Below are 24,201 nucleotides of genomic sequence, written 5' to 3' on the forward strand. Positions count from 1 at the left end.
CCAGTTCTGGAACAGCATCTCCGGACAGATCAAACCAAGGTCAACCTGAACCAGAATGATGGGAAGAAAAAAAGTATAGAGGGCTTGGAATGGCTCATGATCCAAAGCATGCCACATTTATTGATGACGTGACAGTCGACCAATTGAATTCTGAAGTGTATAAAGATATGCTGTCTGCTTAGATTCAGTAGAATACTGCAAAGGTTGATTGGATGGCGCTTCCCAGTACAAGTGGTCAATGACCCAGGAGTCATTTGCTTGATCTCATCCTGATAGTGCAGTATCTCACTTGCTGTCAAGTAGACAATAGTAAAAGCATGAAACAGGTCTGACAGGGCATAACACAGGAGGAACCCAACCTATGATGATGTCCTTGGGTTCTAGACATCAGGCAGTCATTGTCTGCAAAGCATTCTCAATAAAAGCTGAAACCACTGTGGGTACATTACGTCCTTAGGGGCTCCGGTTATTTGGCTCGGTAAGCCGCGTACATTCGCTGCTTACGAGTGGTTAGAAGCCACCCGCTAGGTGAGCGAATACACGCACCGCTTCCTCGCTGACTTATTAACGAGCGCCTGGACGAAGACGGGGCCCCGAGCAGGCCTTGGCACACCTGCGTTCACATAGGGGCGCCCAGCGTTTTTTGGGGCGCAACCACGGTTTTTGTGGGAATGTGTCAGAAACTCTGGGCGTCCCCATGCTCCTGCCCTCTGCGCGCCCCATTTCTGCACTGCTGTGCGCAAATGCCTCGGCGAGTGTGATACCCGCCGAAAGCGTTTCCACTGCGGGTCTGCACCCGCAACAATCGGTCACTCCCTTAGTGGTAAATTTAATCAAGCATCTAAAAATGAAAAGAAGTGATGCTGCTTATAGCAACCACATTTTATTATTTCTTTATTGCATCCTAGAAAAGCATACACAGAATCTGATTGGTTGTTATGGGCAACATAATCTCTTCATATTAAGAAGCTTCAGTAACTTAACCATTACAGCTTGGTTGGTTGCCTATCTGAGTTTCACAACCTGACACCGCTGCAATGTGTAACACTGAACTAGTGGCAGTATTGAAAATGATCCAAGTAAAACAACAACTGGCTGCCATAGAGATCCCATAACACCCACTGTTGCAACAACCCAACTCTTCAAAATGAATGAACTTGTTCTGTATTCGATCACTGGAAGCGGAGGTGATGGCACTACTGACGGTAAAAATAATTTTTATAAAAATACAACCCACTCTAGTAATGAAAAAACGTGATTTTATGTTCTTCTCATTGCTACAGTATTAACATGAAAGCATAACAAAGAAAAGATTCACAGCCACACGGGACGCAAGACTGGTGCTATACGGGTGTCGGTACTCTGCATAGGCACGACGCACTAACATTATTCCTCCTGACCTGCATGCTTCTGTGCTATAGGGATTTCGTCTTTTCACGCTGATTAACCCATGTAGCCCTGAGGGGTAAAAAAAAAAAAAAAAAAGCTTTAAAATCCTCTCTCCACCATAAACCGCGAAGTTTGGGAGTCGAAGCAATACCAGAATCTCAGTGCTAAACGCTCATATTGTGTGTTCTCAGTATCACAAATGTGTGTTTTTTTTGTTTGTTTGTTTGTTTTTTCTTTGGTGCGCTTGAATATTTTTCCCCTCAGTCTGTTTATTGGTTCCTTGATCTGCAGGGAGGCTAATCATGATTGCTGCACCCCTTACGGGTTATAATGGATGGTGATCTAGAGCGCTGAGGAGCCAAATCTATTCATTGCACCGGACTGAGAGCGGCATGGAGAGATGCTGTTTTTCTTCCCACGTTCAGACTTAAGATGATGCATTCTGGGCCTCTTCGTACACCGGTTCTGCATCTGGAGCCTCCAGATCAGGACCATCTCCTTTGGAGTTTGGGACCCAAAGTCCTGAGTCAATGCATTGCTTCATATAGAACCTGGCCTCCTACGAAATAGAAGAAGAAATGCACATATATTACAATACATGCATTAAAATGACAAATTGAAAAAAGCTCTCAAATAAATGGGAGACAAGATCATTAGATGCCAGAGAAACATTCAGAACATGTCGTCCATCTCACATTGGGGGTTATTCAGGTTGGTTTGCAAAACCAAACTCCTTCTTTAATAGACAAAACCATGTGCACTGCAGGTGGAGCAGATGTATAGAGAGAGTTAGATTTGGTTGTTATTTGGTTTCTGTGCAGGGTAAATACTGGCTACTTTATTTTTACACTGCAATTTAGATTTCAATTTAAACACCCCCATCCAAATCTAACTCTCTCTGCTCCTGTTACTCCAGCCCCACCTGCAGCGCACATGGTTTTGTCCAATAAAGAAGGAGTTTGTTGATGTAAACCAACCTGACTCTGGCATGTATGGTTCTGAGGGGCCATCTAGTGGATAACATTGAAATAAAACCAATCTCATACCGAGCCCTCACAAGAGGCAAGAACCGATTTTAGGAAACATCGATATCTAATATGAATGATTCATCTAATAAATGATTGTCTTGTCAAGTAGAAAAACATTAATGCAAATCTGCAAAATTAGACTTAAATTAAAAGAACCTCCTACTGTATACCAATTATTGTTTCAGGATTCCCTCCATCAGGATACCGGCATCTGTATTCGGAACGCCGGCATCCCCACAACCTCTCATCCGTATGTATTCTCTGTACCCATTGTTACTACAGCCCAATTGTCCGCAATATCAAAGATTGCTAAACTTACATTTGGCTCCATTTTGCTAATGGTGTCCTGCAACATCTGGATGTCTTTTGAATCAAAACATTTCTGTAATTCCTAAGGAAAAAAGACGGAATGGAGAGAATTATGGAGGTTTCCATTCTCTCAGAAAGTAAACAATGTTCAGTATATCAATAGAAGCCGAAGGCCACGAATATTTCCAACTTTTAAATGTTTTAGAAAAAATATGCGGGTCCAGTGACTTGGGAATCCAACCTAGGTATCTTGTGGGGCTGGACATGGGAAACACCTAGGATAAGGGGCAGTGTGATCAGGTAACCTGGACCATCTGGCCAAGTACCGCTCAGCATAGGGCGACAACAACCAAGCACTGGCAGAACCGGCAATACTAAACACCTACAGATGGAGGCCGGTTTATTGATCCCGCCGGCACGCCGTGTGCAGCGCCAAGACGGAAAGCTCTGGTGTGCCGGCGAGATAAACAACTGCGGCTCCATCTGTATGTGTAGCGTAAATGGTGTCGGCCCGGGAAGAAAGGGGTCTGTGACACACTGGAACAGTAGACCTAGTTTTTGGTGTGAAAGGAGTACAGATCTTATTTCTATGTAACAGATCTTTCCAATGAGTGCCAGTCCTTATGAAGTGGTCTGTGGAATAGCAACAAGACTGTTTCTTATGGGGGGGATTTCTAAGCTAGCTAACTAGATCACTTAGAAATGAAGCACGGATTGATCCCCAGCAACGGCGATGCGCTATCACAGTCAGAATCTAGTCATAGCACGTATCGCTCAGCGCACATTGCGGGTGTATCGTGGGTGTGCAGCGATGTGTGCTGAAGCACGTCGCCCAGCTCCCTGCACCGGTCGCCCTGTCTATATGGGGCTTCCGTTTCTGGCAGGCAGTTTTTAGACAGATGTATTTCACAAATCAATCTTTACCCTTGCAGGCTGCACAATTAGCGAACTGCATTTCACCGGTTAGTTACATCTATGATAGCAGGAAAGGGGTGAGGGTGTATACTGTAAGTGGGAGTGGTGTGAGTGTACAATACATATTGAAGATCACATTATATTTTAATAGGAGTTGTTAATTTGTGTTGTGTTCTAGGTAAAGCAGTTCCTTGAACTACCTAATTGACATGTTCCATCATTGTTTCAGTTAGTTCTGTATATTATATAGCTATGAAATACCGTCACATTTTATACGTTGTGCTGGAGAACTAGTTCCCATGAATATAAGCACGGTTATACATTTTATTCAGGAAACGTCTGCGTTACCTACGCTCCTGTTCCTAATTCCCTGATAGGCCAGGCTGCCTCCACAGGTGTGGTATGACGCTCAGACAGCCGGGATTCCAACGGTCATTAGTCCGATATTGGACTCCCGACTGCCGGGACTCCGACAGGGGGGCGAGTGCCACAAAGCCCCTTGCGGGCTCACTGTGCTTGCCACCCTAAGGACTCGGTGGCTCGCCACAGGTTCTTTTCTACCTCTATAGGGGTCGTGGACCCCCACATGGAAGGATACCCCCTGTTAGTCAGGATCCCGACTGTCGGGGTTCCAATGTCAAACTAATGTCCATCAGAATTCCAGCTGTCGGTCCCCCTTCCTCATAGACTCTGACTCCAGCTACAAATTGGCTGCCTATACTGTACATAAACCACCACAGCAAATGCCTTATAAGTCTATCACAACATATGCATTACATGACGTTATTGCTGATCATCGCAGACTGGGTCAGGAAACAAGAACAGTGTGCGATGTTGTTACTCACAGATGGGAGAGTCTCATACACCTCCACAGGATCCAGTCCTCCGGGACCCAGTCTCTTCTTCCGTTCCTCTTCCTCGTACTCTTTCAAGGCCTTTTCTATCCGAACTTTGGCTCGTTCCCTCACTCTGCCCTTGAAAGATTCCAGCTCATCGTTGAAAGCATCCATGTACTGTTGGTCGGCAGTCTGGAGGAGGACAGGGCCAGAAGATTATATATTATACGTCTAATACACCTGACCGTCATAACTCGCCAGACCAAACATACAATACATAGAACTGTCCCCTGTGGTCATATATACAAAAGTTTTAATTTAGATCTGTTCGAGCTCATCATTATACAATTATTTTGATCATGATAACAGGCCATAGACATAGAATGCTCAGCTCTGCACATCACTGTAGGTCAAATAACAACTTCTGTTGGCAGTATGAAGTGCCAGCCAGTGTTTCCTCCCCACACGTGTGCAGAGAGGCGGGATCTCACGCTCCCTGTATGTACAGCAATGGTCAGGTTACCACACAACGCGACAGTTTGGGGTGACTAGGACATTACAGGGGGTATTCAATCCACGATTCCAACTGTCGGAACATCCCAACAGTCACAGTTAACCACTTAAGATGAGTTTATTAAATCTGCAATTGTAATTTTTAGATTTTAAAAATCCGTGTTCTGGCCACGTTCATTTGTTCAGAATTTGGTCAACAATTTTCAATATAAGGTTATTTTTTTTTTTTATTAAGTATTTTTTATTGATTTTGCAAAAAGACAAGCAACAGAAAAAAAAAAAAAAAAAAAACTGTAGCACAGACTGTACAAATACTGATATATTGTGATGCTACTGTCAGTATACAATATCTGGAGTATTGCGTAAATACCTAGGCATGTGACACATGTAAGCTCGTATAATACTGTCAAGATTTATATACCCATCACCGCCCAGGATATATACAAATATACAATCCTTCAAAAACCCGGAGGCGCCATCCGAGTTATCAGAAGCGGATGAATAGGAAGATACACGAATATAAAGACATACAGTATAATGTGCACTACACACCACCAACCTGCAGTATAGAGTAATTGGTTAGGAAAACACCACTGTCCAAAAGCAAATTATAATAAACCCGAACAACCCATCTTAATATTAATAAAGACAAAACCCCATAAGACCCAAATCAACCCCCCAATAACCCCCCACGCTGTATGTCCCACCCCCAACCTGGGAATACCTGAAGCCCTAAACCTAACAACCCTCCCACTACCCTACGCTCACTAACCTAATAACTATCCCCCTATCCCAACATATATGATATTCAATGAGGATATACTGAGGGCTATTAGAACAGGACCTTAAAGAAGGAGGAGACATACCATCTCTTTCCTCTAAATCTAGCACTGCAACACATATAGAGCAACATACAGGATATGACAAGTATAACAGTAGAGGAAAACCATATGTAAAGGAAAAATAAACAGAATAGCAAAGTACAGGTAAATCTTGTCAGGAGACCTCAATCAGGCCATTTCTCGGTCTCTTGGAAAAGTGTAGCAAATATATTAAAGACAGGAGAGGGACCAGAGCATATACACATGATATTACTACTAGGAATGTGCAGCAACCAGGGTATTATCATGTCTAAGCAAAGCAATAATGGTAATCGATGAAAATCAGTGCTTCTAAAAGTAGGCGCAGAGATGGTACAATAAGTGTCCACAATTGTCTCAGAGGCACACATGGTCAAACTGAAGTCCGGGGTATGGTCAGAGAGGATCAATAAGGCACCGGATACAGGAGAATCATCCACTGTACTTTTATTCTCAGGAGTAAGCAGAGAAGATGGGGTACCTCCCAGCACCCCATCCAACAGCGACAAGAGTCTGGCGGAGGAATCAGAAATTGCATCCAGTATATGTTGAATAGGAGATGCCATGGCGATGTGTAAAGTGTGCAATGGATTATAGGTAGCAGCACTGAACACGCTAGAAATGGTGGAGGCTAGCACTCCACCACAATCAGGATAGACACTGGAAAATCCAGTGCCGCTAAGATGCTCACCACAGTTGAAACAGACCAGTGGATGCACCAGATAAGGTAACAAACAGGGGTGATACAGCCAAACCAGATATGCCTGATCTCTGCCACCTGTTATTTTGCCAATGTTATTTCCTACCATAGATGTAAAACAGCCGCGTCCCAAAATCAAGGGATCTGCTGAAGGTCCGAGACGGCAGGGCTAGGAGGACGTATGTCAATATAAGGTTTAAAAAAAAATCTAACTTGGTGAGGAGAGACTCGAACGTAGAGGCTGCCATAACTGGGGCACAGAGAAGATGCGAAAGTCATGGTCCAGAGTCATTGTACAAACCACCCTCCGGCTGTTGCTTAGATGCCTTATGTACTAACATTTTGTTGTTTTTGTTTTTACAAATCTCCCTGGTTAAAATGGCTGGTTAATCTCAAGATACAATGAGCAGTCCTCAGATTAAATTTAAAATGTGATGTAGTTAATATGCAGACAGTCAGGACCCCAGCGGTCAGATCCCGACTGCCGACATTACCGCCTGCTGAAATTCTGGCGCACAGGGCCTATTCTCCCTTGTGGTGTTCCATGATCCCCGTAGAGGTGGAACAGAACCTTGTGGCCAGCTAAGCCAGCCGTCGTACCTGCCGTGTGGAGAGCGCAAGCCTGCAAGGGGCCTCGTTGCGCGAGCCCGCTACAGGCATTCTTGCAGGCAAGTATTCTTTTTTCTTAAATGCTAAATCATTTGAAGTGTTCATTTTTGTTTGTTGTACTCTCTCTCCTGGTTTAATGATTAAAACTTCTCATTAAAAGCCTGTTTGCTAATTCCCATTAAGATATGCATTTCCCTTTATTCTGTGCTATGGAAATGTGCAGTTTACTGGACTAAAGTAAATTTTGTTAATTGCTCATTTTAATGATACTGCAATGTAATTGCTTTTTCTAGTGTATTCGTTTTAGCTTTCAGTTGGGTAACTTGCCATTCAATTAGCTTTTAGGCTTAAGTTATTTTCTCGCATAATTATACATCAAATAAAAAAAAATATTATTGATTTCCATTTCAAAGGGTCACCACTGCATAATTCCCGTGTTCAATCCATTACATGCAAGTTTTAAATTGTTCGTTGGATGTTCTGACAGTGAAGAAACTGTTATTCCACACAGAAACTGCCGTTACTCTCCCCCCGCTGCCCCAAACATCCTTCCTGATGAAGACAAAATATGCCATGGCAGATAGCACAACACAATCCACCAGGTGTAAGGCCACGGCAGCCGTCGTTGGTAGCAGCACACAGTACACCAAGAGTAACGCCACGGCAGCTGTCATTGGTAGCAGCACACCGTACACCAAGTGTAACGCCACAGCAGCTGTCATTGGTACAAGCACACAGTACACCAAGTGTAACGCCACAGCAGCTGTCATTGGTAGCAGCACACAGTACACCAAGAGTAACGCCACGGCAGCTGTCATTGGTAGCAGCACACAGTAAACCAAGAGTAACACCACGGCAGCAGTCAATGTTTTTTTCATTCTCATGTGTCAACCTTTTCCATGTTGATTGCTTGTCAATGGAGACCTCATGCATGTCGACTTTATAGTATTGACAGTCTACCTGGACATGGTCTGTGAGCTCCAGACCCATTTAATTGTCATTGACCCGTTTATGCTTTTATAATTATTGTAGAAAAATAAATTCAGTGTAATCTTCCACTGTGTACAATTATTTGTATGACGTTCCGTATCCGCCCTCCCCCATGTGCTGCATGTCCACGTGTTATATAGGATTGTAGGCAGGACACAATGTCAGAGCATTACACTAAGAAACGGCTGACATTGGCAGCCCGCCACTAACCTTAATCTTCGTGAAGAACTGGCGGAAACAGGCCCTGGGATCAACCTTCAGGCTTTTGGCCAGCTCCAGAATAAACTGCATGACGATGGTCTGGTGGGCGACTTGCTCCATCAGGGCGTGTTTCTACAGCAAGCAAACAGAGACAGAGAATAAGTCCTCACTGACATAATCAGCGCGGGGCACACACTGTACAGTCAGCGGCAATTCTGGCACTTAGCACGGGTGTAAACTGGCCATGCGATACCGGTACAATTCCGCCTTCCAACTCTCATGCATCGGAGAACAATATAAACCGCACTGTAGCAGAGACCAAGGGCCTAATTCAGATCTGATCGCTGGGCTGCAGTTTGCTTAGCACGGCTTGGGAAAGTTAGCTGGATCAGCGAGAAGCTGCAAATCCATTCGCAAACCGCTCACCATGAACGATTTATCCACTGTGTGCAGTCTGCGCATACCCCAGGACTTACTTGGCAGCTGCGATAGAAACAGGCTGATCGGGACCAGAGCGGATGTCACACGACTTCCCCTCAAACGCCTGGGCACACCTGCATTTTCCCCATCGGCTTCCTGCCAATCGACTGCATACGGCCAGTGATCAAAAAAGTTGCAGCATTCTATCGCAGGTTGGCCTCGTAAATGCGTACAATGGGCCATACGCACTCTATCGATAATCGCCCAGCCTGTGAATTCGCAGCTGTGCCTTCAGGTCTGAATTAGGCCTCAAGCCTTGTCCGGTTATTTAGCAGCCAGTATAAAAGGGCGCAGGTTTGTCAAAGGGTGCTTATTGCAGCACTTCTATACACTTTACACACAATCAAGCATAATTGCAATTAAATCCAGATTTTTAAATAAATCTCCTTGTTGAATGTAATCATTCAATTGCTTCATCAAAATTCTGTGCTCATATAAATAACATGATCAATTGTGCAAACCACAAGACATACATGTTATACTACACACATTACGCTACACCGGGAAACACTAGCTGCAAGTACACCAGAGGAGTAATGGTCCCCATACATCTACGGATCGATTGTCAGATTGGGCTGGTTGGAACAAAATCCTGGTAATGGATGAGAGCAAATGACCGTTGACCAATTGATATCATTCAGATATCACCAGGTTTTTGTTCCAACCAGCCAGATCTGACAGTCGATCTGTAGATGTATGGCCACTTAACAAGCACCACTGAAACAAGAGTGTTTGTGACCATGGTACCCAGTCTTAACTAATGTGACTGTGTATCCTCCTGATGAAGTCTAGCTAACAATAGCATATGAGACAAAACGCGTTGAGGACAGGCTGGAACTCGTTCTTGCTCCTGAAGTCATCGTTCTGAGGTTAAAACTAGAGAATAACCTATCTTTTATCTAATGTTCATTCTAGAACCCTGCAGCTTTCAAAACCCATAAAAGTGTAGTGGTTCCCGAAAAGGGAAACACAGGATGAGGCGCACCAACACCAGCTGTGGAGTCCAATTCTAGCAGCTGCTTAAAAAAATGGTTAGTCAGATATGTATATCAATACAAGAAATTGGGGAATGCAGCGCTACCAAAGAAAAAACAAGGTTTAAAAACTAAGATTGGATTGACTTCTCAAATTATTTATATAATAAAAGTTGTACTTAACATATACAAACATACATAGATCTAAGTAAAAGACAATTTAGAAAAAAAAAATCAATCCAATTGCATATTATCGAATGATCAGTAAAATATTCAGCCCAACACTTTCAAATATAGTGTCCGTTCCTATAGTGCCTAGGGACGAGGCAGCTTAACCTCAGTGTAGGGAGAAATGATAATTACCAACGCCTTACGGAGTTATGGGTCTTGGTCTCGTTTAGCGTGGTTGGAAATAACAGAGTCACGTTTCCACTAGAGAATAATTGTTTTGAGTCCCTTGTTAGTCCGCAAATGCTTGATGGCATGGCTGTTATGGCATCGCTTGCAAACAAAGTCCCCTAGTACCAGGCTGGATACTGACGCATTTCACTAAAGATAGCTTTATCAAACGAGTCAGCTATATTTGAAAGTGACATGTGAGGTGAGGTAATAACGGATCCATCAAAATAGATTAAAAAATTACCTGTGAATGACGAAAGAAAGCCACACAACATGACCTGTTCTGGGTACCTGAGGACTGGGATTAAGAACCCATGACCTGACAACCTGCTCCAGATAGCCAGACCTGTAGTAACACGCTTCCTACCACACCCCAGTCATGCTTGTAATAAAGAGAACTCAGCAACAACAAGTGCACAATGCTCACCTCTTCTACCTCCAGATCAATGCACCAGATGACCAGGTAGTTGGCAGTTTCCTCACACACCAGATGGGGGTTATCGGACAGGTATTTCTGGCTGTCCTCCCAGCGGTGCAACATTCCTTGTAGTGGGAAATAGCAGAAAGCATGATGTATGTCATACAATATACCACAAAGCCCAGCTAGGGAGAGAGGTTATAGTCTCATCCATAAATCACCGCACATGCGCCTCTTATGAGCCGGCTTCCACCTACATAATAAAATGGCCCCCACTACATGCGGAATGATTAAGGTCCTTACTCCAAGGACAAAAATATACAATACGGTGAACTGATTTCTCATTATTCCACCTTTGAGAATAGATTTCCATTTGTGGTGGAATTCTATTCACCAGGGTCTTTCCCATGGTACTTTCACGGTCTGCCCAATATACACAGGCCGACCAGGTGATGAGATCCCTCCATCCAGGTGCAAGGTTCAGCTCGGGACTATTGCAGTTATCGGGGACCAGGCGGATCCCAACAAAAAGAAGAATACTGTTGGTACCCAAAACTATATTATTGGCTGCAATTCTTATTTACAATGTGTGATCTGGGAATGGCCACTTACCGAAGTGCTTTAGCTGCTTCAGGTTCTTTTCTACAAAGGTTTTGTGTTTTTGCTCTTTTTGTTCCTCGGACTCTTCTGTCGTCTCCGGTTTTACATTGAAAACGCTCTGTAGGAACAAACAAAGTGGGGTTTACAGACCACAGTAACACGCTACATGTGGACGGAGCGCTGCCCAGCACACAGACCACAGTAACACGCTACATGTGGACAGAGAGCTACCCAGCCCACAGGAGACCACAGTAACACGCTACATGTGGACGGAGAGCCGCCCAGCCCACAGGAGACCACAGTAACACGCTACATGTGGACGGAGAGCTGCCCAGCCCACAGGAGACCACAGTAACACGCTACATGTGGACGGAGAGCTGCCCAGCCCACAGGAGACCACAGTAACACGCTACATGTGGACGGAGAGCTGCCCAGCCCACAGGAGACCACAGTAACACGTTACATATAGACAGAGAGCTGGCCAGCCCACAGGAGACCACAATGACGCGTTACATATAGACAGAGAGCTGGCCAGCCCACAGGAGACCACAGTAACACGCTACATGTGGATGGAGCGCTGCCCAGCACACAGACCACAGTAACAAACTACATGTGGATGGAGAGCTGCCCAGCACACAGACCACAGTAACACGCTACATGTGGATGGAGAGCTGCCCAGCACACAGACCACAGTAACACGCTACATGTGGATGGAGCGCTGCCCAGCACACAGGAGACAAAGTAAACCGTTACATGTGGACGGAGAGCTGGCCAGCACACAGGAGACCACAATAACACACTACATGTAGACGGAGAGCTGGCCAGCACACAGGAGACCACAATAACACACTACATGTAGACGGAGAGCTGGCCAGCACACAGGAGACCACAATAACACACTACATGTAGACGGAGAGCTGCCCAGCACACAGTAACATGTTTCACAAGCATAGAGAACTGCACAGCATAGCACACGCCACAGTAACACAATACATGTTAATAGAGAGGTACGCAGCATACATGACCTCAGTACCATGCTCTATGTGGAAGGAGGGGCTGCCCAGCATACGTGACCTCAGTACCATGCTCTATGTGGAAGGAGGGGCTGCCCAGCATACGTGAAATTTCACGCAGCTAACATCTATACTCCATACAGCAGGACTAAGCCGCCGCAGAGGCAGCGAAACACCATTCACAGCGTACCAGGGACACTACGCTGCCATTCCAATGCACAGGAATCAGTTTTAAACACGTAAAAAGGTCACAGATGTATCACTTACTACACAGGTCAGACCCAATCTAACACACATGGACAAATGTCACACAATCAAGTGTAACCTAAATGATCAGAGCAAAAAAAAAAACAATAAAACCAGTTTACTCAGATGCACTCTTCCTTCCGCAAAGTTACGAATGCTTTATTACCAAATACAATTAAAAATAACCTTAAGTCTGATACCAAATGTCCTATATCACACGGGTACACATTAGTACCTCATATTGTTTATCTATCAATGTCCTATATTACACGGGTACGCATTAGTACCTCATATTGTTTATCCAGGTCCTATATTGGAAATACAGAAAGCGAATTATGTAAATCTAAAATCAAGTGTAATAAAGTGAGTAGAACAAAAAATTTATGCAATAAATAAAGATTTAAAACCTACTCCTTCTACTGCTTTATTGTGTCACACTGTAGCTCTTAACCGGTATATTGCCAATTTTTTAGCCTTTTAAAACGGTTAGAGCTGCAGTGTGACAGCGCCAGTCTGCATTTACCGGTTACAAATGACCGGTACTTGCAAACGGGTAAAAAGCAAAGTCCTACATGATTCAGAGATGTTTTTATGCAGTGTGAACGGCTCTGAACCGGTATTTAGGACTCAGGCAGCAGTGAGCTGGTTATCAGCGCAGTGAATATTTAATGAGCGGGACCCGATCATTACACATGCGCATATGTAATGAGCAGGACCTGCTCATTAAATATGCACTGCGCTGTCTTATAGCTACTGTCTGTCCTGCTTTCACACTGCAAACCTGCTTGAGACCCGGTATTTATGTGTGGTGTGAAAGGGGTTTAAAACGGTAATATACCGGCTTTCACCTGCAATGTGAAAGGGGTTTAGTGGCTCAAACCCGTTTTAAACACAGTTTCTAAATACCGGGTCTTAAATGTTTAGGCAATGTGAAAGCAGTATTAGGGTTCCTTTGGATTGATCTCTTCCTTATAGTAAATGTTATTTATCAATGTGTACATATGGTGATCATATGTATATTTACAGTTCAAATGTGCTTCCAGTGTTTCTAGGTTATGACAATGAGCCCTTGAATATTGCTGCTGCACAGCTTTCCTATATATTGTATTCATTAGAATATACACAAGAATAATAATAATATAAACTTATTCTCCAAAATAGTGATATGCTGTATGGCTATTATATTCTCAGCATTCTACATTTATGCACTGTACAGAGAGAAAGGGTTTTTATTTGGGATTCTGTAGTATCTAATAGTAGAAACAAATGTATCATTTGTATGTATGTTGTCATGTCTAGTAGTCTCAGTGGCAAGAAATGTATCTAGTTCAGGCCAGGCCAAACTATGGCCCTCCAGCTGTTGTTAAACTACATCAGGCCTTGCCATTTTTGCTATTAGGGAATGCTGAAACTATGGCAAGGCATGCTGGGATGTGTAGTTTCATAACAGCTGGAGGGCCACAGTTTTGCCTGATCTAGTTGTTTTCAGCTCTAAAAGTGCACAATATGACATTTGGTATCAGATTTAAGGTGATTTTTAATTCTATTTGTTAATAAAGCATTCATGTGAACACTAACTTTGTTTGGGAAAGGAAGAGTACATTGAGTAAAGGTTTTTTCTTGGCATCTTTTGCTCTGGTCATTTAGTATTTTAAACCAGTAGGTAGCACCTCCAACTATCTGTGTGATCCCCTGTCAGCACGCCTGGTCCCGGGTGACTCGGCCGCGATGAGCGTATTTCTCTCTTAAAATACGCATGAATGAAGCCGCCGTGTAGGAGTACTGCCCAGGAAACAGGAATCAAGATAAAGGCCACTTTCATGCACGCGATTCACAACATTCACCTCAAATGGCATTTCCAAAATATCTACGTATTTGTATTGATTTCAGTTTAACTGAAACATATTAAAAATAGCTAACGAAACAAAAAACAAATGATAGCAGTCTGCATGCATCAAAGTGAGGACAGTGTAACCAGTCACCAGGGTAAGCCATGCGTGTTAGTGAGAGGCACACCCTAGGCCACCGACAGACCAGTAACATACCTTGCTGAACCCCTCTTTGCAGAGGGTATCCACATTCCACGGCATGGTCTTCTCTTTTTTCTTCAGATCCTCTTCCTTCTTCCGCCAGTTCTTCTCCTCCTTCTTCAGCTGCTCCATCTCCCGTTTCAGCCTCTCAGCTTCGGCCTTGGCACTTTCCTGGATCTCCATCTCCTTCAGCTTCTTCTGACAGTCGGCTAGCTTCTTCTTGCACTCATTCTCCCCCTTCTGCAGCTCATCTTTCTCCTTTTCATACTGCTCCATCCGCTCTACACGCGCCTGTAAGTAACAGGGCACAGAGAGATAGCGCCGGTCATAAGCCAATATTGCTACCCCACCGGTCATAAGCCAATATTCCTACAATACAACATTCCAGCTACTGGCGGGGTGGTAACTAGTGTCCATTCTAGCACCCTGCAGTGTTCAAAACCCGCGCAGTTCCTCTCCCCTGCCTGGGGTGTCACTCTGCTTTGTGCTTCTGGTCTGTATCTCAACACGGGAAATACAGACCAGTCTGTTCTAGAAGCATCACAGCAGACGGCGACACCACAGGCAGGAAAGAGGAACTGCACTGGGTTTGAAAGGTGCCGGGTTCAAGAATGAACACTAGTAACCGTGATTATGGTTGGTCCTCCAAGGAAAAAAAAACATTCACAATTACCTCTATAAAGAGGATTAACATTTTGTGTACCTTTATCCCCTATGTGATTTGAGATTTGCTAGGAGTTTTATCAAAGTTTGGAAATAGATAAGAAGAGAGAGAGCTAAAGGGGGATATTCAATCACCGGCGAGCATCTCCCCGTCGGGGAGATGCCCGCTGGGCCCTAATCAATGCTGTCTTCCGACAGCATTGAGCAGGGCATCTCGGCAGAACGAGCCCAACATCACAAGCGGTCGGGCTCGTTCTGCAGAGAATGGCCGGGAAGTGACGAGCTGCCGGCTGCAGCTCGTCACTTCCCGGCCACGCCCCATTCTTGTTCTGCTGCAAGCGGAACATTGAATCCCGCCTGCTTGTCCTCGGTTGAGCTGACCCAGAACAGGACTGGGTCACGGAGGTCGAGCAAGCTCGACTGCCGTGACCCCCGCATTGAATATCCCCCAAAGTATCAACCGATAATCTCTTCTTTTCCATACATAGGCCCTTATTCTGGTTCACTCGGAAAGGCACAATCACTCTTTAATGGATTAAATGTGCACTGCAGGTGGGGCAGATGTAACATGTGCAGAGAGTTAGATTTGGGTGTGGTTTTACTTCAAAGAGATCTATATTGCAGTGTAAACATAAAGCAGTCAGTATTTACCCTGCACAGAAACAGAATAACTCACCCAAATCTAATTCTCTCTGCACATTTGACATCTGCCCCTCTGCAGTGCACATGTTTTTTTCCATTTCAGAAGGAATTTGCCTTTGCGAGTGAACAGAATAAGGGCCATAGGGGCAGATATAACAAGTGATATTTTTGTTATCACTCCTTATAAAATGATAAATGGATCTCCAGCCAATCAGTTCCTAGCTGTCATGTGTTAGAAAAAATGGCAGTTGCTGATTGGCTGGAGCACCATTAACTATTTGTAAGAAGTGATCAGAAGAATATCACTTGTTGTTAAATCAGCCCCACGGTCTCTGACTGGAGCCGAGTGGTTGGTAGTTTCTCACTCTCCTGGCGACAATAAATCTCCCCCTCAGTCCTTTAATTCTAAAAACTCTAGGGGGATTAGTTCGCCCTCATATATTTTACTATGAATTAAATATTTCTGATAATAATGAGCAGAATAAAGAACAAGTGAAGCCACTCTTTGACATGTATACGGATATCAGAAACTGTGCACTGCTGGGCTGAAGATGCCGCATTAAGTAGCTGAAGTGTTTATAATGAAATCTGTCCACCGTGACGGGGATTCTTCGCTTGCATGACAGGAATCGGTTCATTTAAACAGTGGCGGGGCTACTAACACCAGAGAGACTCACGTCAGCAGCTTAGTTACCTCATGCCTGTAGTTGCAGGCTGGCTGCAGAGGATTGGGTGAGCCAGCATATAACTGACCGTGTATTTCACCTTCCTGATTCTGATTTCAAATCTCTGATTTTGTGGTCCTTCATAGTGACAGATTATTTTGGGTCCAGGTTGTTGGTTATTACACAGTTTATGAAACAAAAACTGATCTCAGAAAGAAGCCTACAGAACCAAGTCACCGGTGTTCCAAAATCCAGCAGTCTACTGACTTCTCCTGCTTCTATCCTACACTGCTTGTTGACCTTCGTATCAACAGACACCAACTCCAAGGTCGCCTTCGTCTGCCGCGCAGACATTACATCACCATTCTGTATCCCGCTCTGCATGATTATACAGCTCCCACACGGTCATTGCTCTATAAATCTTTATGCCTGTGTTTTATACCTTCTTGGCTATCAATGATACCAGCTATCTGTATAAACTGCAGATACATCTACTGTAATGATGAGCACACACAACCCAATACTGATCTCTCCCATCAATATAACCCCGCCCAACCAGCGTTCATGGACAGCTCAGTGATCTCATAAACTGTCCCCTTCACCTGCTCCTCTAATGAACACTGTCCAGAAGAATAATAGTCCTATATATTTATTAAACATTACTATGAGTTGGGTCAGTTAATTTCTTTTATTACTTTTTGGATAGACGCTCACACCCCATACCTATGATGTAGGAAACCATACTCAAAAACAAAACAGGTGTAGGCAAGCAGAGACAGGCATTTGACTCTTGCGAATGTAGCCCATCGCTTAGGAACCGGCGAAATCACTAAGGAGCAATGGGCCCAATTCAACGGTGTAAGCAGCTGCATGTGCCGTTGTAATTTTGTTTGCGGGGTACTTTCAAGTACATGTTAAGGACTCAGCTGCCTCCCTGTCCACAAAGGCACCCACTACCAGAGTCTCATACCCACCTCACAAGCACATAAGCGGAAACACCAGCACACACCGGCCTGATCACAGCACCTGCTGCCTCAGACTGAGCACCTCTCCTAAGACTCCAGCCTCTCCTGCTGTTAAACTTGCAGTGGCTCATGGCTGACCTACAATACCTGCACCCATCCGCCATAGCTGGACTCCCGGTCACTCATTTAGCGAATAAATCCCCTGTATATTGTTTATAGCAGGAGCATTTATTGAAAATTTGTTGTACACACAATCTCAGGATACAGAGTTAATGGTTTATTGTTGATTAACCCAATGACGTGCCCACCCCACCCTCTCCAAAACCAATGTACAGTATATGCCTTTATTTACCCCATCTATTTTATTGTTCTTTGGTAATTCTGCAAGTCATTTTCATGTTGATGTCACTTAAGAGTTTGTGGGGTTAGACTTTTTATTTCAGTAATGGTATTTCCTACCTGGATATTGGCCCTACTTTTACCAATATCTTCAAATGCATGACACTTATGATATAAATAAAAAAAAATAAAAAAGTAAAGGATTCAATAAATTGATTATATATTAAAAAAAAAAAAAATAAAACCTTTGTGCTTTCACAATCGCTAATCATGCGCTGCATCACGTACAAAGTGCGGCTTTAGCACAATGGTAAAAAATAAAATATATAGAAAAGTAAAAAGTACGTTACCTGGTGGCGCCATCGGAACAGACTGGCGGTATCGATGTTGGGATGAGTGTCATCTTCATCATCTGACACTTCAATGTGATCCCACACACTGTAATCTACCATCTTGCCAGTGGCTAAGGAATCTGCTGGGAGAGAGAAAAAAAAAAAAAAGACATTGAGCAAATAATTTGAAAATAAAAATGTTTGTTAAAAAAAAAAAAACAACCACACACAACCTTCATATAATAAACAGAGCAATCAAATTTCAGAGCTTCTGAAAATATACAGGCTGCCTAATTCAGGCATCAGTGGTTTCATGCTGAACTCTGCCCTATATTTTAAAGGGGCAATCATTAAATAGACAAAACCAGGTTGGCTTTCCTCTCTAGAATATCAGACAGCAGATTTGCCGATACCAGCCCCGTGATTAACATCCAGGCTGTCGGGATGCCGGCAGTGAAAATACAGATGTCGGCATCCCAACTCACAACCAGTAGAGCGACGCGGGAGTCCCAACATTGTTGGAGATGCAGACTACCAGCATCCTGTTCATAAAGATGCCATGGCAGGATGGGAGGGGGGCGGGGTTCGGGAACTAGGGGTGGGATAGAGTGTGGGAGGGAGGAATAGGCACTAAGAAGGGGGGTTAAGCTAGGGATGGTTAGAATTAAGCACCAACGGGGGGAGAAGGGACAAGGTAAGTATACTTACTGGACCCCTGCTGGGATTCTCGCCATTGGGATGCCGCTGTGGGTTTTCTGACTACCGGCATCCTGTTAAGACCATTCAGGGGGCATGGACATCAACATGAGGGGTTTAGGTGTGAAAAAATAAAGAAGTGGACGTGACAAACATTCAGCCACGTGTCAGGAAGCGGACAGAACATGCTTCCACTTCTGGTGAAAGGATCTCCCCATCCAGAATGTGTCATCAACTATGTAGAGTGCGGGGGCAGGAACGAAACTAAGGGGGTTATTCAGACCTGATTGCAGCCCTGCGATTTCGCAAGCAGGACGATTAACGAACTACTGCGCAAGCCTATGGATCACAGCGAGCATACACAGGGTTATTTATTGGCAAAATCCAGCATCTATTCTGATCGTCCGCATGAATTTCATAATCCAATCACAACCTTGCGGAGGGGGGGATGACTTCCACTCTGGTGGGTGGTGATAACCTAATCACAGGGTTCTGCAATTTTGCAGAGCAGCGACAGCTCTATATAACAACACCCTCAGTAAGAAAAAAAAAAAAAAAAAAAAAATCGCAATCATGATTTACAAATATTAGCTCATGTTCTCCTAACATTTGCTAACCACATTTATTTTGTGACCATCTTCTTTATCCTCGGCAAGCTGTTTATGCTCCTTGCCCTGAGTATGCTACAACACAAAATTGGTCTCTGGCCTTGTAGCAATACAGGATAGAAAGCAACATACAGCTCAGTTATCTCTGAGGACAGCGAAAATACCCAAACTTTTTGTAATTACGGCTCCCTGGTGTATCAGAATTTTTTTCATGACACCCCTAGGCCCAATGTTTCTTATTTAGAAATCTTACATGAACTAAATTGTGTTTTTATGTCGTTGTTAGATTCAGTTGTGTGGTGAGGGACAGGATCGGCAGCCACCATCTCTGGTTTTGACCACCAATCCAAAGCACCCCTGCAAGTGTCCCGAGGCACCCCAGAGTGCCACGGCACACATTTTGGGAACCACTGGTCTATCCTTTTAGCCTCAATACCCGTCCTTTTCCATCCTAAATCCACTGTTATCGGGCATTATGCTTTGTGTTTTCGCCCAATTATGGATCCATTTCCACCAATTAAGACAGCCGCTAACTGGATACCGAGATTATTACCATCGGACATTAATCGCGATATCTGGCCGTATTTATCAGCTGTACTTTAACAATATAGCGCGTACAGACTTATTACAATACAGACTTATCGTTAACGTTATATCGTCTAGTATGTATGCACCATAAGGGTAAGCATTAATGCCTCAGCACTGAGGTCATGGGTTAAATTGCCACCAGGTCCCCAAGAGTGTGACATTTGTATAGTCTCCCAGTTCTTGCTTGGGTTTCCACCAGGTACTCCGGTTTCCTCACACATTTTTAGGGGGTAGTCACACAAATACCGACCAAATTGACAGTCGGTATTCAATCTTCTGTCGGAAATTTTCCAGTCGGAACGGCCGTGGATTGTGGGAAAAAAGCTGTGGATTTAACAATCTCTTTATGCATCCTTGACAGAGCCTAAGGACCTTATTCTAATTGACTCACAACAAGGCTGCAAATTTCACAGCCTTCCAAGCCATCAGATGCCGCCTGCTGCGCACAGTGCCGGACGCCCCTCCCCCCCTCACATGCACGACCGCACAGCTGCGAATGGATGATTTACATTATCATCCATTCGCAGGCCGGGAGAAATCATTTGATGGTCACCGACCATCGGATGATTTATCCAGCGCTCGCGGTTCAGAGACACCTATATAGTGATTCTAAACTGAGGGCACCCTGTGCGAGGACATGTCAGCTTGTGATGTCAGCTGCCCGCACCCCGCATGTCCGTCACTGCCTCATTAGCCTGAGAATGCCCAGCGTTCCCATATGTTGCTGCCCGGCACCCCCCACCCTTCTCCACCCTCCGCTCGCATTGTAGGATGCTTGCACCCGGTGAACCGAATGTTTGCCATGGGTGCATGCACCCTGCGTCTACAGATGCGCAGTAACGCACCTGTGCAGATGCACATCGGTCCTCCGTGCCAATGCACAGAGGACCGAAAGGATCTGAATAAGGTCCTAAGACCACAGCCTGTATTCATGAAATAGACATCTCTAGGTGACAACTGGGCAGACAAGAGAACCTATACAAGCGAGTGTTGTGGGTGTGTAGGCACCTGTGTTTAGGGTGAAAAGACACCTTTTGCTGACAGATCTCTTGCACAAAGGACCCTATTCTAGTTTACTCCCTCCCCTGTGCGACTGCATAGTCATGTATGCACATGTGCTGCCGGGCACTCACACATACAGTGCGGCCAGGGGGTGTGGGGCAGCAGTCCGGGGGATTTGCCCATGGGAATGCCCAGCGTTTCATGGGCGTTCCCATGAAAAAGCTGGGCGTTCTCATTGTAACTCCCCAATGACACGGGTGCAGGCAGCTGATGTCAGCTGCCCACCCGCTTCCCGCACAGGGTGCCCACAGATCAGAGACACCAAAGGTTTCTCAGATCTGCGAGCGCTAGAGAAATCATTCGATGGTCAACCATCAAATGATTTCTCCCATGCACCCAAGGCTGTGAATGTATGTTTATGCAAAACATCCATTTGCATGCTTGCGGCGGATCGTGGCGTGCTAGGTGGGGGTGGCCTGTGCGGGAGACGTCTGGTGGACTCACAAGGCTGCAAAATTCGCAGCCTTGCAAGTCAACCAGAATAATCTCCAAAGTGTAGTGCTGGTATTAAAAATTACGGTACTTGTGTATTTTGGCGGCGCCCATCGCATCGTATACCATAACGCATGCGATGGTATGGTATGCGACGCGATGTCGTTGGTTAATGTACGATGGCATAAAATTTGCAAATTGTATGCCATTGTACATGGCATACAATGCCATACGATGCGATTAAACAATGTATAAGCACCCTAATGGGAGCTTATACAATGTTAAGCACCCTAATGGGTGCATACAATGTTAAATGCACCCCCACGCCCCCCCCCCCCCCCACTTCATACCCCCCCCTCTTCATACCCCCACTATCCACGTCGGCGTGGAGTTGAGAACAGATTAGTGTGGCGAGCGCAGCGAGCCCGAAGTGTGGCGAGCCCCGCGGATACCTGTGAAGCCCGCGAAGGGACACGTTTACCCGTGAAGGTATCCGCGTCTGCTCGCTGCGCTCGCCACACTAATCTATTCTCAACTCCACGCCGACGTGGATAGTGGGGGTATGAAAAGGTCGTAGGACGCGTACCGCCGCCGCTCGCCACGCTTCGGGTTCACGTTTATAGTTGGGGGGGGGTGGCGTGGGGGTGCATTTAACATTGTAAGCACCCATTAGGGTGCTCAAAAGCACCCTTTAGGGTGCTTATACGATTTTTAATCGTATAGGGGGTAAAAATCGCGTCGCATCGCATGCCATCGGGTACATGGCATGCGATACGTTCATCGTACGATGTACATCGGGGGCGCCGCTATAATACACAAGTACCAAAATTACAAATGCAGCTGCGGACAGAAACATAGTGGGCATTATGGATACACATGTGAAGCTGTGCCAAAGCCACATATGCTACTAAGGGCCAGATGCACTAAGCTTCAAAAATGATGAAATTGAGAGTGATAAACATCCAACCAATCAGCTCCTGCCTGACACTTTTCAAACACAGCCCGTGACATGGCAGGTACAGTAGGAGCTGATTGGCTGGCTGTTTATCACTCTCCAATTTTATCACTTTTGAAGCTTAATGTATTCAGTTATTCAGTCTGCACGCCCAATGACTGGACCTGGGAGCCAAATCACACCTATCTGATGGTGTGTTCACTAGCTGGAACAACCTGTTCAATGTGGCACCCGTGTCCAAGACTTCTCTCGCGCTGCCCCCCTGCACGGGAACAACCTCCCGCCACCCATCAGGCTTTCTGATTCCCTTACCTCCTTCAAGCTCTCCCTCAAAACCCACTTTTTTCGACTAGCCTATCCCTCCTCCTAACCTCTTTTGATCCTCCTATCCTGCCTCAGTTCCCATCCGTTCCTACTTATCCTATTGTTTTTCGTTCGTCCACCCACCTCCTTTTAGTATGTTAACTCTTATGAGTAGGGTCCTCCTTCCTCACCTACCTATTTACCTCACCTGTGCTCCTGTTCTTCCTCTACTTCATCTTCAGTCTCCTCGACAATTTCGACACCTACTTCAGAACTGATGCTGATTTTAGTTCTACCAGCTATACCCCTATTTATGCTGTATTTTATCAACACACCTTGTACGTTACCTTGTCATTTGTTTTTTTGTTTGCTATGTACGGCGCTGCGGACACTTTGTGGCGCCTTATAAATAAACGTACTACTACCCTGCACCCTGGCAGGTGAGGGTGATTAGGGATGTACATCTGAAGCCCACCATTAAATGATGACTGGGCTTCCGCCGACTTGATGTCCGCCGACATCAAAAAATTTTTATAATGCTGCCATTGAATGGTAAAAGTACTACCATCAAAAGAAAATAATTAATGGTTATGAAACATTGCGATGCGATGTCCATCCCTTGTGATGATTGCTTGGAAGGAATTCAGGGGTCTTGGCCTGCGGTGCAATCAGAACAGTGAGCAGACAGCCCTTGCAAGGGCGCGACAGACTTCCCCAGTCGGCTGCTGATGAGCTCATGCATATGAGCACATGCTAAGAGGACACACAGCTGTATACACTCTGTACATCAGGCATGTCCAAACTGTGGCCCTCCAGCTGTTGTGAAACCACAAGTCCCATCATGCATTGCCTCATTTTTGCTATTAGTGAATACTAAAGCTATGGCAAGGCATACTGGGATGTGTAGTTTCACAACAGCTGTAGGGCCATAGATTGGACATGCCTGCTGTACATGAATAAAGCAATGCATATATGCACACAATCAGGCTGCAGAACTGCATCTTGCTTTGGTAATATTTGGGACTCCTGCAGAGTGGAACTACAAGTCCCAGGATGTTAGAGGACAGTCTGATGGGGCATGCTGGAACCTGCAGTTCCACATCAGCTAGGAAAGCCTAATCAGATAAATAACAATGCAGCACTACTCAAACACATACACACACAATGTTCTGAGTGACCTACTAGAGTAACTGTGCTGCACACTGCATTGCATGTGCTCCTATGCTGCACTAGACGTAAAGGAACCTCGCCAAATGTATAGAAGATGCGAGAGCACTCGGCAATACCAACCTCACTCTGGCGGAATAAACAGGAGCCTGCTTGGGAGGATCAGCCCGTTTCTGGAAGGCTCTGGCTGCCTCTATTCCACCCACTGCCCTCTCTTTGACGTCACTTCCCCGGCCTCAGCCCACCCGTCTGCCCTATCTCTGACGTCAGTTCC

At 45.1% G+C, this 24,201-nt stretch overlaps 1 protein-coding gene across 2 annotated transcripts; it reads right to left on the bottom strand.

The window, feature by feature from the left end:
• Positions 1-1,242: 1,242 nt before the first annotated feature.
• On the bottom strand, positions 1,243-24,201 carry CDC37 (cell division cycle 37, HSP90 cochaperone). Of its 2 annotated transcripts, none has more exons than XM_083185092.1 (9): positions 24,051-24,201; positions 18,135-18,259; positions 14,526-14,801; positions 11,234-11,339; positions 10,631-10,746; positions 8,360-8,482; positions 4,487-4,669; positions 2,737-2,808; positions 1,243-1,948 (listed from the first exon to the last, which is right to left on the bottom strand). In XM_083185092.1, exons 2-9 carry the CDS (start codon positions 18,234-18,236, stop codon positions 1,817-1,819), a joined length of 1,110 nt encoding a protein of 369 aa, XP_083041218.1. In that variant the 5' UTR covers positions 18,237-18,259; positions 24,051-24,201; the 3' UTR covers positions 1,243-1,816. The 2 variants fall into 2 exon arrangements, with proteins under 2 accessions (XP_083041218.1, XP_083041219.1); XM_083185093.1 differs by having other exon boundaries at positions 18,135-18,256; positions 24,051-24,197.

Source organism: Crinia signifera, chromosome 4 (genome assembly GCF_055691185.1).
Source record: "Crinia signifera chromosome 4, ASM5569118v1, whole genome shotgun sequence".
In the NCBI taxonomy this organism is placed as follows: Eukaryota; Metazoa; Chordata; class Amphibia; order Anura; family Myobatrachidae; genus Crinia; species Crinia signifera.